Genomic DNA, 13,436 nt, shown 5'->3' with positions numbered 1-13,436 from the left:
ACAAAGGGAGCTAAATGTAGCACCCTCTGAGAGGAAATCGAACTCGATAACCAAATGTCAAAACTCCACTTTTTTTAACTAACTTTTCTCCTCCTTTGGAAGTCTTCTGCCATTTACTGAGTGGCCTTACTGTGTCCTGATTTACCAAAATCAAGACCAATAATAATACTACTCCATACCAGTAAATTATGTTTAAAAGCTAGAAATATAAAGGACTAAAAAGCCCTCAGTATCATTAATGCCCACATTGTCACAGTTGATATAATTCCTGAGCAGTGAGCTAAAGGAAGGATGAGTGCAGCAAATAGAGTTTACATCTCCCACAAATAGTACTGAGATTATTTAACCAGACCACTAGGTAAGATCTCAATTATGTAAAATGTCAAAATAGTATCTTCTAAAGAAATTAATATCTTAAGAAATTAATCAAAAAGTATTATTTAGGTTTCAGAGAAAACATGTGTACAAGATATTAGGAATTGCCAGACACTTAGCTGAAGCCACACCTTCACGAGATCACATGTACACACACACAATCAAGCCTGAGTTAGGCTACTAAAAGCTACTCCTTTCCAGATGCTGCATCTTCAAACTTATGAGATAAATAAATGTCGGATCACATTAATCCTGTAAACATTTTAATGAACACTCTTGTTCCTGCATTCTTCACCACACCAATCCAATTCAATTTAGAATGTAATAAGGAATTTCTCATACAGCCCTATGCCTGTAGGTAATGCATACATCGCGTATGTTTGTAGGATCTAAGTCTCAGGAAAACAGTTACAGCATTTTTGGAGTTTATTTCAAGACAACTACTGGACAGACTGAGAACTGAAAAGGTAAGGGTTGTTATTGCTACAAAGAAAGGTAGGTGATTAGAAACCTATCAAGAGATTGAGACTGCAAAAAGCGTGTGATTAGTTCACAGGCATTCTTCATTAAGCATTTTCACTCAATGATTCTTGCAACAACTGTTTCCAATAGCTCTACCTGCATATATTTGGATCATGGTGTGCTTATACATAATTTTGTGGAGAAATTTGTGAAGGTACAATATGTTTTTCAACAGCCATAACTATTGCTTCAAATTAATATCTCTCAGGCATTGCATCATCATTCAGTCAGGATTACACGTGTGTCAAGCTTGACTCTTTAAACCAAAAGCATTTTTGAATTGTAATGCAAACATACAGAAGAAGTTAACTTTGTAACCCCCTCCCATTTGAATCTATGTTCTGTTTGCTCAAAAGACTCATTTGTCTTTGATACAATTAAAAAAAAATTTAAATCCCCTCCAACTTAGGACTGAATTTCATGGTATTATGGTACTATAGGTGTCTTCTAAGAATGGCAGCAAGCTATTTAGAAGAACAGAAACTACAAGCTAAAATACCTGTGTACATACACAGAACATTTTCAACAACTTTATAAAGTTGCCGGTAAATAGTATGTTAAAAAAAAAAGTTAAGGGAAAACCAGGCAAAAGTGTGTTGGCGTGGGTATAAAAAAAAGCTTATGGACAATGTGTGCTAACCTGCTGGGCACATCCTCTTCTGTTCCTTTGTCCAACACACTGCTCAGGTTATGCTCTGCTAGTGTCTCTTCAGGCACCTCTTCCAGTTCTTCTTCCCGCTGCAGTGACAGTCGGTAGTTCTCCAGCTCAATCCGCTCAGGTGTGCCACGCAGACGCTTAGCAAGGCTGGGCTCTTCCAGCCCATTTACATTAGAACCTAAAGAAATAAGCCAGTGAATAAACAATAAATGCAATAGTCAGAACTGTATTTTTTTTTAAGGAAATTGAGCAATTGGGAGAAAAAGGGCATGAGGCAGAGGGAGGTAAATAAAGCGAGAGAATACCTTATGTCATTATCCTGTTCGCCACTACTGGCAGAACCTGCTGGGGAGCCAGACTGCAAAAGGGAATCTTAGTGGTTTTGGCTAACAGATGCTAAAAAGAATGTTAAATATCCTAGTTGAGAGAGGAAATAGGGACATTTTAGCTGCAAAAACAAGAGCTGCAACGAAGCCTATGTAATAAGTATCGGGGAAGGCCTGACCACAGACTGCATATATTCTATGAAACAACAGTAGGAATGCTATGGGGCAATCCTGCTGCATAATGTTAAAACTGTTACCAGTCAAGGTAGGTCTACAGAGTCAGGGAGCAAAAAAATATTACTACTACTTAAAGATGGGGAAGGAAGGGAATGAGAGAGTCCCACCTTGAGCAAGTTTTAAAACCTTTTATAGACTTGAATTAATTTGCTTTTTTAATCAGAGTTTGTGATGAAATGAACCACAGGGAAAAGTCTAGGTGAGATGTTTGCAAGCGCAAATCCCATGAATCCCAGAAAATTGGAAGGATATGTGAACCAGACAGTTGGGGAAGTTGTACAGGAGCTTCATTCACTGTGGCACTCAATGAATTAAATTCTAACCTGCATTCATCCATTTATTTTTGAAATTGTAGTATTTTAGCTTAAATACCATGCCGCTGTTTACCGTTACCCAGCTTAGTATTTACAGAGCCCAACCTTTCCTAGCTTCTGTTTTGCTTTGTTAAACAAGCCAAGCCTCCTCCCATGAGATAAGCTCTTCAGTGTGCTGATCATCCTCTAGGTCTCTGCACCTGTCCCAGTTTGGATTAATCTTTCCAGAACCTGCGTGACTAGAATTGAACACAGCTTTCCAGATGAGGCCTTATCAGTGTAACATACAACCCTGCCAGAAATCTCTCATCTGATACACGCTGAGAACACACTTGCCTAATTTATACGCCACATAATACTGGTGGCTTTTATTTACTGACTGATATTCAGATCTTTCTCCTTCTTTGCTTTCAACTGATAAGCACCTTGTTGGTAGCCAAAATTCCCAACGCTTTCGTAGTGCTTGACCTGCTACTTTCTACTATTACATTTCTATTTTTAATATTACAGTCCGCGACATTTTGCAGTTCTTAGTGTTATGACGTGCCTATCCTCCTCTGCATTGATGAGGGTTTGAAATGTTGCCTCAGCAGTTTCATTAACAGATGTTTTCCCTTTTTTGCCAGTAACCCTAGTGAAAGTATTACAAAGATCAGTACCCAGATAATTTTTTGTGAAACTCCACACTTTGTAGGTGACATCCAACCCCATTATTTCCTTTTTCAATAAAACCTCTAATCTCCCATTTAAGCCAACGTCTTAGCTACTTGACACACTGCTCCCTCATTTTATCCAGTTTAAATAATTATTTACATGTGGCAGCCTTCAGGTGCTTTACTGAAGTCCAGATTGTTCAAATGCACTACATTTCCCTTATGAAGGTAATCAGTTATTTTGTCACTAAAAGCTGTCAGGCTGGTCCAGCACAGTCTTTGGCGAATCCATGTCACATTTTATACCACTTACCTTCATACAGTCAAAGGGCTTCACCTGCAGAACTAGCAGTCTTTATTTATTCCTTCAAAGAACGTGTTTTATCTACTCTTTAGATTAACTGATTTGTACTTGTTCAGGTCACCTTTTTTCTTTTTCTTTTTAATTGTTCATCTGTAGGTCATACTTTTGTCACCCAGTGGTCACACAGTATTACCCTGAATTAGATATTCAAGGTACATCAGGACAGCCTGATTTAATCAAAGTGTTACCACAAAGCTCACAATTTCATTGTACAATTCTTCCACTCTTCTGAGACAAAGACTATTTAGTCGGATTTTATTTCCAGTCATTACAGTTTAGTAATATTTAAATTTTGCTTCCAACTTCATTGGGTTAATTTCCATTTCCAAATCCTGCTACACACTGACTTCTTTTGCTCCCATGTCCAACGCCATTGTCCCCATTGAAAATGGAGGCCACTGAAATTCATTTTTTGCTTGACTGTACCTAAAATTTCATTTTATGTCAGCCGCACCTTCACTGTGGACCCACTTCTGCTTTCCCTTACCTTACTTTTACTTACATGCTTAGGGAATACAGCTCTTTGCTTTCCTTTCCTTTACAAAGCCTAACCCAGCATGAGCTTTGGCAACGTTTACCTTATCCTCATATATTTTGACAGGTTTTGTTTTCTTTCTTCATCCTTTGTAGTTTCTCAGTTTATTCCTAACAGCATTTTTTTCAGGGCAATTACTCACTCAGTACCATCTTAGTCTTTCATGCAAAACTACACAGGCCTTGCCACAATTAGTGGCATTCATTTCCAACTCCTCTCCAGAAAGATAAAATCTCATCAAGACAACTGCCAGGAGCATTTTTCTCTCTTCCTCAGTATTATTGAGCTCTTCTATGATGTGGGCAAGTGGCTGCTGTGCCCTCGGCTGGGGCTACAGGGCTTTTTTTATGGTATAAGCCATGGAAGCTTGCTCAGGTGGCAGGCAGGAACATTACCTTGCGTTTCCAGGGATACTGTGGTCTCTACCATTTCCTGCTGCCAAGCCTTATGTTGTGTTAGTATTTTCAAAGTTTAGTGGAACTGGACTGCCTTTTCAGCTGGGATTCACCTTTCATTTCTCTCTAGATGGTGATACCACCTCAGCCAAATCTATTTTTGTAATCTGTGTTACATTCCCCAACCCTGAGTTCACAGTAACAGGGGAACTGACCTGGAATATTGCTCTGCCGCTTCTAGCTGACAGTGAAAAACCAAAGGACTCAGGGTAATGCAAGAACACCAAGGTGAGGGAAAACAAAGAAGGAATACACTAAAATCGTCACAAAACAAGAGTTTTTCTAGTTGGAAATCTTTATACACAGCCGAGCCATCAGCTAGGCTCAGCTACTTCAACAGAAATATCTTTTCACAAGCTGTTTTTAATTTGTTCTCTTCTGATGCATACCCCAACATAGCTGCAAAGTCCACAAGTGGAAAAGACAACTAAAAGAACAAGAACTTTTTATCCATCTGACATTATTCCACTTCTCTTGTTTTCTAACAATCTTAAGGGGTTTTTGTGAGATTTTCAAAAGTAAAGCAAAAAATAAATATAAAACCGTTCCCATATAATTAATTGAAAATGGAGTATTAAAAAAAACGCTTGTTTCAATGCTGCAATATCTGGTGTGGGGAGAAAGACTGGAAGCAATCACTCTAAGGTAAAAGAGGACTGAAAATCAAGCTGACATCTATTTATATGCATTTTGTGAATGTATATAATCTTTCAGGTTATTCGAAATACAGATCATCATTGCCCTTCTCATCATGAAGACCCAGTATAACTGGTGCATAGAGAATCAAACCAATTCTATCACAGCACAAACTGTAAGTGGGAATGACTCAATGTAACTGTGTTAAAAAAAATGAAAAAGATGGAAAACCTGCCTAAACTTTAATGCAAAAGGATGTGGTCAAGTTAAGATGTCCTGTGAGCTCGATAAGCAATCCATGCTTCAAAATCTCAAAGAAGCAGCAAGGACAATCCCATCGCTTTCACTAATTAATTTATATATCCATATACTTCAGATGCAAGATTGGTCACATCCCTCCACCTCACTTTGCAAAGAAAATGGCTCTACATTGGAGAAAATTATACAGAAACTCAACTGATTACCAGCTTCAGCGAGGGATTTCTAGGAGTTTGCCCTATACGGACCGTTTGGTCTACTTGGTGTATTGGTTTCATTTATAAAAGGTTCTATAAAGACGTATCTGGCTAGCTGCAAAGCCACTGTCAAACTCGTTACCAAATGTGAAACTGGAGAAAGGCTGATAGCCAACTTTCTGCACCACAAAGCCATCAACTATCAGAAGGAAAAGTATTACAGTTCACAAATCTAGTTAAGGGATGAAAGTAAGTGTGAGATACAGGCATCATTAACATGGTAAGATGATGAACAATTTGCTCACATTACGTGATAAAGTTCACAGCGATTCATTTGAATCTACAATGAGAAACTATAAATAGGGATACGGAAATTTGAAGTTTTCCTACCCTCATTTCCTCCATATATATATGGTGCTATATATCCATAGGCAAGGTCTATTCCAATGAAGTTTTGTAGACACTGAAGTTAATTCTCTGACATTCCTCTGGAGGGGAAGGGTGCTTCTCTCAAATCATTACATTGTATTCCCCAGACTGTTTTGTAGCTTGCTGGTGGGAGACAGCTGCAGGGTGTACTCATTATCCGTTAGCTGACATTTCACCTTGTCAGTGCATCTGCGCCCACAGAGCCAAAAGTCTGCAAGGAGTCACAACTGAGAGAAAAGGGGCTGATCACACCGCATGCGCTCGAAAAAACCCCTATGTTATTAGTCAGAGAGGGGAGCTACCTGAAAGCCAAGAGCAGCTTCTCATGCAATCAACCGATCAGTTAAAAAACCAGAAACAACATCCAAAATAGGACATGTTTTCAAATCTGATTCTTTAGTTTGGAAGAGTCAGTGGGCCATGGACATCTCATAGATCATCTGAAGGGAACTGTTTTTCCTAATAGGACAGGCTGCTTAGCCTGTTGCATGAAAGCTGCCAGAGTCCTTTATTTATCTCAGCCTTGACACAGCCTGCCTCTTGTAAAGAAAATCGTATGATCAGAGATAACATTCCTACACTGAAACACTCCTTGCCTGCATGAATGTGTCCTTTTCCAGCAACTTTGGCAATTACTGGAAAGCTTGAGAAGCTCCTCTTGAGAGAGGATCCCATCTCTATTTTCCCCCAGTACTACCTTGTTCTGTAGAATCTCCAAATTATTCTCATGAGCTAGATGAAGTCTTGCCAAGATTTCTCCCTCACATAATACTTGCTGAAGATGCAGGACAGAACTGGGAATCTGGGAACAGTGAATTCTTCCCAAAGGGAAACTACCTGCCTATTTTACTAGAATTTATTTTTCATTAATCATGCAGTACCTCTAGACTTCCTTTTCTTAGTCAAATCTGTTAAGATTGAAAGCTCTCTAAGTTAAATGTCATCTCTTGTGAAGTGTGGGTTCGGTATTTTGCACAGACTAGCTGTAGCCTTGGGGAGTTACAGAGATTCAAATTAAGGAGTCTACCATGAAATATGTGCCAAAGGAGGAAAGAATTAATACACTTCTCAGGAAAATCTTCATTCTGGATTTCTCAAGTCTTGTGCTTTTATGATAACGTGAAACACTACACGTGTTTGTTTTCACTCATCTTTTCCAAACTCTTCAATTACTTCTACCTCCACACAATTGTTTGAGAACACAACTATGTCAGTTAAAACAACTCCTATAGAAACAGCAGCATATTGCACATGACAAAGTATGGAGATGGAAGATGGGAACATTTCTGTGGGAGTATAAAAGTGATGCAGTGAGCTCTGAGTCAGAAATGCTGAACGTCCTCATATTCCATTGCCATTAATTTCTGAGAAATATCTTTTGGGGTAAAGTTTCTGAAGTGTGCTTGCAGTTCAGCAAGCATTATCACTGAGATATAAAGAAGGCATCAAACAAGATCCAGCAGCATTTTTTGGCTTCTCATTTTTCATCTGTGTTAACATCAGATTGAGTTTCATTTTTTCCCCAAAGTTCCACCCTCACCCACTTCAGCTCCATTAACTGTCTCTCTGTATTCCAACTCCAGTTCTCATCCAAGGGCCTCAGAATGTTTTACAAGTATTGGCATATTAAAACAAACAGATTTTGGAAGTAGGTAAGTACTGTAGAGGCATTGCACAAGTCCAGACACAGAGATTAAATTGCAGAAAGGCAGTCTCACAACAGACTAGTGGCAGTGCCAGAAAGAGCATCCAGAATGCTCAGCCCCAAGCCCTTCACTCTCAACTTCACTTTAAGTCAAGACAAAACACTTTGAAGTAAGAAAAGGACTGAGATATGACAGATATTAAGTGTAATGATTACATGGTGTACATCAGCAGGTTGAAAAATGGCACCTCCTATGAGATGCTCACTGTGTGGACAAAAAAAAAAATCTTAGTACAGAGGCCCATTGTTTCAATATGTGCAGCATCCAACAGTAAGTCAATTAAAGACATTCCATTTAAGTAAGTGCAACTGATTTCTTCTGAGAGATGTAGCCAGAAATCCTTTCCTTAATCCTCTCCCAAATTAGCATCTAGCCATTGTTAACAATTTTTGTACTGCACAGTAAGAGATATATAAAAAATGTAGATGGCAACTCTAAACTGACCTGCAGAAATGTGTTAAATGGAATGGATTTTTTAAGGGTTAAGAAGAAGTTGAAGGTTTTAAATCTAGATTCATCCACCCTTTAAAATCTATCTTTTAAGAAATGTCTCCAGGAAACCACTGGAAAGAGCCCAGCTAGTCTGGTGAGTTCTTGTCACTGCTTGTTCACACAGCCTCACATCACATACTGCAGAACTGCACATATCCTGGTAGGATCTCCTGAATTTTGATAAGCACATCCTCTAAGTCAAAAGGGGTAATATAACACCTGCTCAAATAGAAACAAGAATGCATTTATTCAAATGTAAATACTTAATAGTCACCAAATGTCAATGTTATTTTGATACCGTGCCTCAACTTTCTCTCTTACTATCCTAGACTATTCCCAAGCCCTCAGGGAGCCTGAATTACTCAGCTGTATTGAGAAGCCATCAAATCTTGAATTTTCTGATGTCTGTGTTTCTAGTTTGATCCATAACACGTTCTGCTAAAAATAAAAGCCCTGAATTCAAAGAGAACAGTATAAAAAAAACAAAGTCAATTCATAAGCAAGATATTCAGAGTGCCCATGCACAGGATTCAAAATAAGCTCAAACCTGAAGATAGCCCTACTGAAATTCTTCTGTAATGCACATGTATCAATCGTAACAATAAACAGTAACTGACTAAGCTTTGTAGAAGATATGCTCTACTGAGTAAAAGCTCTTGGAGTTTGACATGGGAATTGTACACATGCAAACTCTCTTATGCAGCTTGGACTTGGATCAATACAACTGTCCTTAAACTGACATGCAACTAAGGAGTAGACACAGAGCAGAACAGCAGCTTTTTCACGCCTACCAGAAAAAAAGGGTTTTACCACTGAGCAACCAACATGCTTGAGATCTCTACTACCATGTCAAAGCTCGGTCCTCAAACTGTCAGTCAAGCGATTCTTCCTAGTAAATCAGGGACCTAAACAGAGAAATGGGCAGATTAATCTGTAGAGACAGAAAGGTGTGTTTTGTCAAAATGTCCTCTGATGCAGAAGTACCCAACAGAGAGCTATTAAAGAACCAGCGCTACTTCCAGTGCTGACCAGGAAGTTTTATAACATTACTCAATTCAATAGCACACAGCACATGAAATAAAAATTAGTGAGGTTCCTGTTCGTATCTACTGGTTCCCAAAGCAATGGGAAGCAGAGGTGTCCCCAAGACCCCTGCCCAAAAAATTATAATGTGCATAGGAGTAACTGACAGCTAAAATACTCAAGGGATTCTGAAACTGATACCCCAGAAACAAACATATGAAGATGTAAGTCCTCCTCCACACATTCCACAACCTCCAGCTAGAATTAATTTCTTCATATCTCAGCTATTATCAGTACATGTGGAAGCCCCTTCTTCATAGCTATGAAATGGAATTAGACTGACTATTGAATGAAACTAGTAACTTATTAGTTTATCTTATGGAAGTTGCAATGTTTTCCCCCACCCCCCCACTATTTTGGTTAAAATAGACTTTTAGAAATGTCAAAACAGACACAGATAAAACATTGCTTCCTACAACATCAGTAGGGCAAAGCCTAGAAACAGCTGTCAATTTGACTGATCTGACCTTTCTTTGGTTTTAGTGAAGCAACCAGAAGTGAAGAGAATTAATTAGTTTTATTTCAAGGTCATCTGCAATTTATATTTGCCACAAACAAATCAAAATTCACCTGCAACTTTATAGTATAAAGTTATGTTTGAGAAATAGGTAGTGTTTTTCATACACAGATCTGTGAAGTAGAAGCATTATGTAATGAAAGTTTAAAGCTCAGTATACAGTTTAACAATACAGAAAAGCTGTCTTAATTACAGCAGAGGTACAGAATAATCCAGGAATATAGCTATTTTTGACTCCTGGAAAGAGTCCAGTGTTGTAGCTGGTGAGTGAAGAAAAGAAACAGGGGAAAGGAGGTATTAGGTCACCTAATCCAAGCCCCAGGGAACACTGCTAAGCTTGATTCTCCTTATTGCATCTTTTCTGGCAGAAAATCTTAACATTTGTACAAATTTCACTTTCATTGCTGCCCAAACAGGTTTCCAGTACTAAAGATATAAAATCCCTATATCAATTTATATTAAGTTAGTTAATTATTGATGTGTCTATTACTCAGGAATATAGGTAAATGAGTAAAATATTGCCTATCGTTTTCCATTCTGTTGGTATTATCTAAGATGTCTGAGTCCCCTCCAGTATTTTGATCAGCTCTATCATATGTTGCCTGGCCTTATTTCTATTTCCTGAAAGAAGCCGAGTGTGGGAAGGCTGAAGAGCACTAAAGGATAATCTGGCTAAAGATCACATTACTTCGCAGGCGTAAATTTTGTCCTGGAAGCTATTAAAGGTAAGTTACCTCAAAGAACCACCTGGGATGAGGCACAACCAGGGACTGGCGGGGAGAAAAAGGCCACACTATATTTTAAAATCACCACAACCTTGGCTCATGAGGCTTTCCCCTTTTTTAAATTAAATACTCTAAGTAACTTGGAAATTAACATTTAAGAGTGATTGTTGAGTTATAATCCAAAGAGTAACCCTTTTTATGTTGTTAGACAGAAAGTCACTGCTATCTTCTCTACTAAATTAGACTTAATATAATTTATTCATTGTGGCGTCTATTTCTTGCCACTTATATGTAGCAACCCTCCGGAACCTCTTATTTCACTAGGAGGGATCAGACAGATAACTTCCACTGTGCAAATAAAACAATGCTGAACCAAGGACACTTCCATCTAAAAGTAGCAGAGGAATCCATCAATACAAATATTGCTTGCTTTTTATAGAAACTGGCATTTGCAATTCAACCTTGGATACTAGATGATGTTTTGATCATTAAACAACCAATCAGGAACTAGAAATTTTATTATACATAATAAAAAAAAGTGCGGAATATCAAATGTTGTCAGTTTGCTGTTCAAACTGTGATCAGATTCAAAACACAGCTTTCAAATGGATATCTTCTTTCAGCTGCTGAGCTAATAACCACTATCTCTTCTGTTGCAATGTACTGCACATTTCCGTAATTACTGGATCTCAGAAGACATTTAGATATTAACCAAGTCCTTACTTAATTTCTGTCATTTGTGTCAAGATTATGAAGTGCTGCAAATGGAACAGGCTGCAATCTGAGGCTAGCAGTTCCAGGAAAATATACTGGGGAATACTTGCCCTAAGTCAAAGCTCTCTGTGTACTCCAAAAAGCATCGACATTTGCTGCCCCATTCTGCTGCGTACTTTTCTGTTATCTACATTTATCCCACATGCTCTTGTATAACTCGTAAAGCAACTGAATATTCCAAGCAATCCAGAGCTTCACACCTTAGTGCGAATTTTTCTGAAACGAAGATTTTTTTTGTATACAGATATATAGCCAGGTATATTCAAAATCTGCCTCAGTTCCAAAAAGAAAGCTTCCAAAAGACACATTACTGATTAAAGATAACTAATACATCAGTTCTGATGTTTTAAATCACAGAGTTACCCAAGCCTGAAAGTATGTGAAACATCTCTTGGGCAAAATGTCCTATTTTTAAACACTTCTACCCGCAAGCCATTAGATAAACTTCTATAACAGCAGAAAGGACAGTTATGAAATTTTCCTAAAAAAGAAAACACAGCCCTCTTGGATGACAGCAAACACAAGAAATGTCAGACTAAACATACATTTTTGAGAGAAGATGTAAGCAACTAAACAGAGCATAGAAGTGCCATCTCATCCTTAAAGAACATCTGCCCAGTTCTGTTTGGAATGTCTAAAGCTAAACTCTGCATCACCAAGGATCAGCTCAGCAACCACTACTCCACCTTCCTCCATAAATACACTTCATAGAAGCAGAAGAATAAGTTCAATGTTGACTCTGATGTATCCATTTCCTTCCCTTCGGATTATTTCTATTTGATTATGGTTGTTTTTTTTTAAAGTTAGGTTTTCTTCCCTTGTTTCTCCTTGTATTTCAAGATACTTTACCAACCACACACCTTAATAATATATTATGCTGCTGATCACAAGCAGGGGGTAAAACTCTCACTGCCTTGTTTTAATTGATGTAGAGGTGAACAGACGTTTACTCATTCATTTTATTAAAAGTACTTCACACTTTCTCGTCACTGTTACAGAGCATACAGAGGAAAAGATCTGTATGAAACAGTTATTCTGCCATATCGGACCTACCATATCAGATGAAGAAGCCTAATGTGTGTAAAAAATAAACCAACTTGTACACAGCAGGGTTTCTACACTACCCTAGCAATGTGTTTTGCAAAGGAGATGGTCTGTGCCAACATCTTGGAAAAAATGCTACCAAAATATATCCGATGAAGCAAGCTGGTTTGAGATGCATGGTGGAAAACATCTTAGTACTCCCAAAAGCTCAAATCTCAGAATCAAGTTTCCAAACCCCTGTAAAAGCTATTTCAGTCCATCATCAGGGGAAGTCATCTGTTTTTTGAGGTAACAAAATATTCACATTGCCCACAGACTTTTGTGCATTTGTGAATGGCTCAGTACCTCAAAGTTTTAAAGTGATTTACGCACATAATTATATCTTGTTTTTAAAAATTGTCTTTAATATATTACTATTTATTATAGTGAATTTCAGTCCTTCAATTTCAGTTCTGGGACAAGCAGCTGGATGTTAGTTAGCAGTCACGTAAGATTTTCTGTGGATGATTTCTTTTTGAGGATGTTAACTGCAAAACAAGTACATGATACCTCATTTTCTGTAAGATGAATACAATATTTAATCTATTCACCAAATTCTGCAAGTCCTAAATAATGTTAGAGACTCTAAGAAGTGCCAGGATAGCATATTCAGAAAAATCAATGTGTTCTCTTTACAGAGCTACAGGCAAAGAAGCACGTACACTCGGCGAGAACATGGCCGGGCCCAATCATCTACTTTTCTTCCTCATTTTCAGGTCATTTTATTTGCACAAATGTAAAAAAGAATGATATTTGACATAATGTGCTACTTGGGGCTTCATTTACAGAATGGAGTTTCCTATAGAGTAAATAATTTTAAGATAAGTATCTTAGGTTGGAATGGGAGGAAGGGTGGCAGTGAAGGGAAGAATGCTTGAAAAGGGTACAAACTTCGTTTCACAAACAAAACTAGAATGCCTTTAACAAAAAGTCGGGGCCATGGAAGGAGTTCCCTGGCAGCACCCCTCTCCCATCCAGTGGGGCAGGATACAGGGCCCAACTCTTCCCACAGGAGGCATTAGCAAGAGAACACCAGAAGCTATGAGACTAGAGAAGAACCACTGGCACAGAAAGTGTGAGGCATCTGCACAGACTTC

General features: G+C 38.3%; 1 protein-coding gene across 11 annotated transcripts in view; it reads right to left on the bottom strand.

The window, feature by feature from the left end:
- The window catches only part of MICAL3 (microtubule associated monooxygenase, calponin and LIM domain containing 3), a 197,286-nt gene that overhangs the window by 48,403 nt on the left and 135,447 nt on the right, over positions 1-13,436 (bottom strand). For all 11 annotated transcript variants that reach the window (XM_054189482.1, XM_054189553.1, XM_054189491.1 and 8 more), the window contains one exon: positions 1,538-1,733. In XM_054189482.1, the coding sequence (XP_054045457.1) occupies positions 1,538-1,733 (196 nt within the window). The remainder of the gene's footprint in view (positions 1-1,537; positions 1,734-13,436) is intronic.

This window comes from Rissa tridactyla, chromosome 1 (assembly GCF_028500815.1).
Source record: "Rissa tridactyla isolate bRisTri1 chromosome 1, bRisTri1.patW.cur.20221130, whole genome shotgun sequence".
NCBI lineage: Eukaryota > Metazoa > Chordata > Aves > Charadriiformes > Laridae > Rissa > Rissa tridactyla.
The sequence above is the reverse complement of the archived record's forward strand: the minus strand, read 5'-3'. Positions and strand labels throughout refer to the sequence as shown.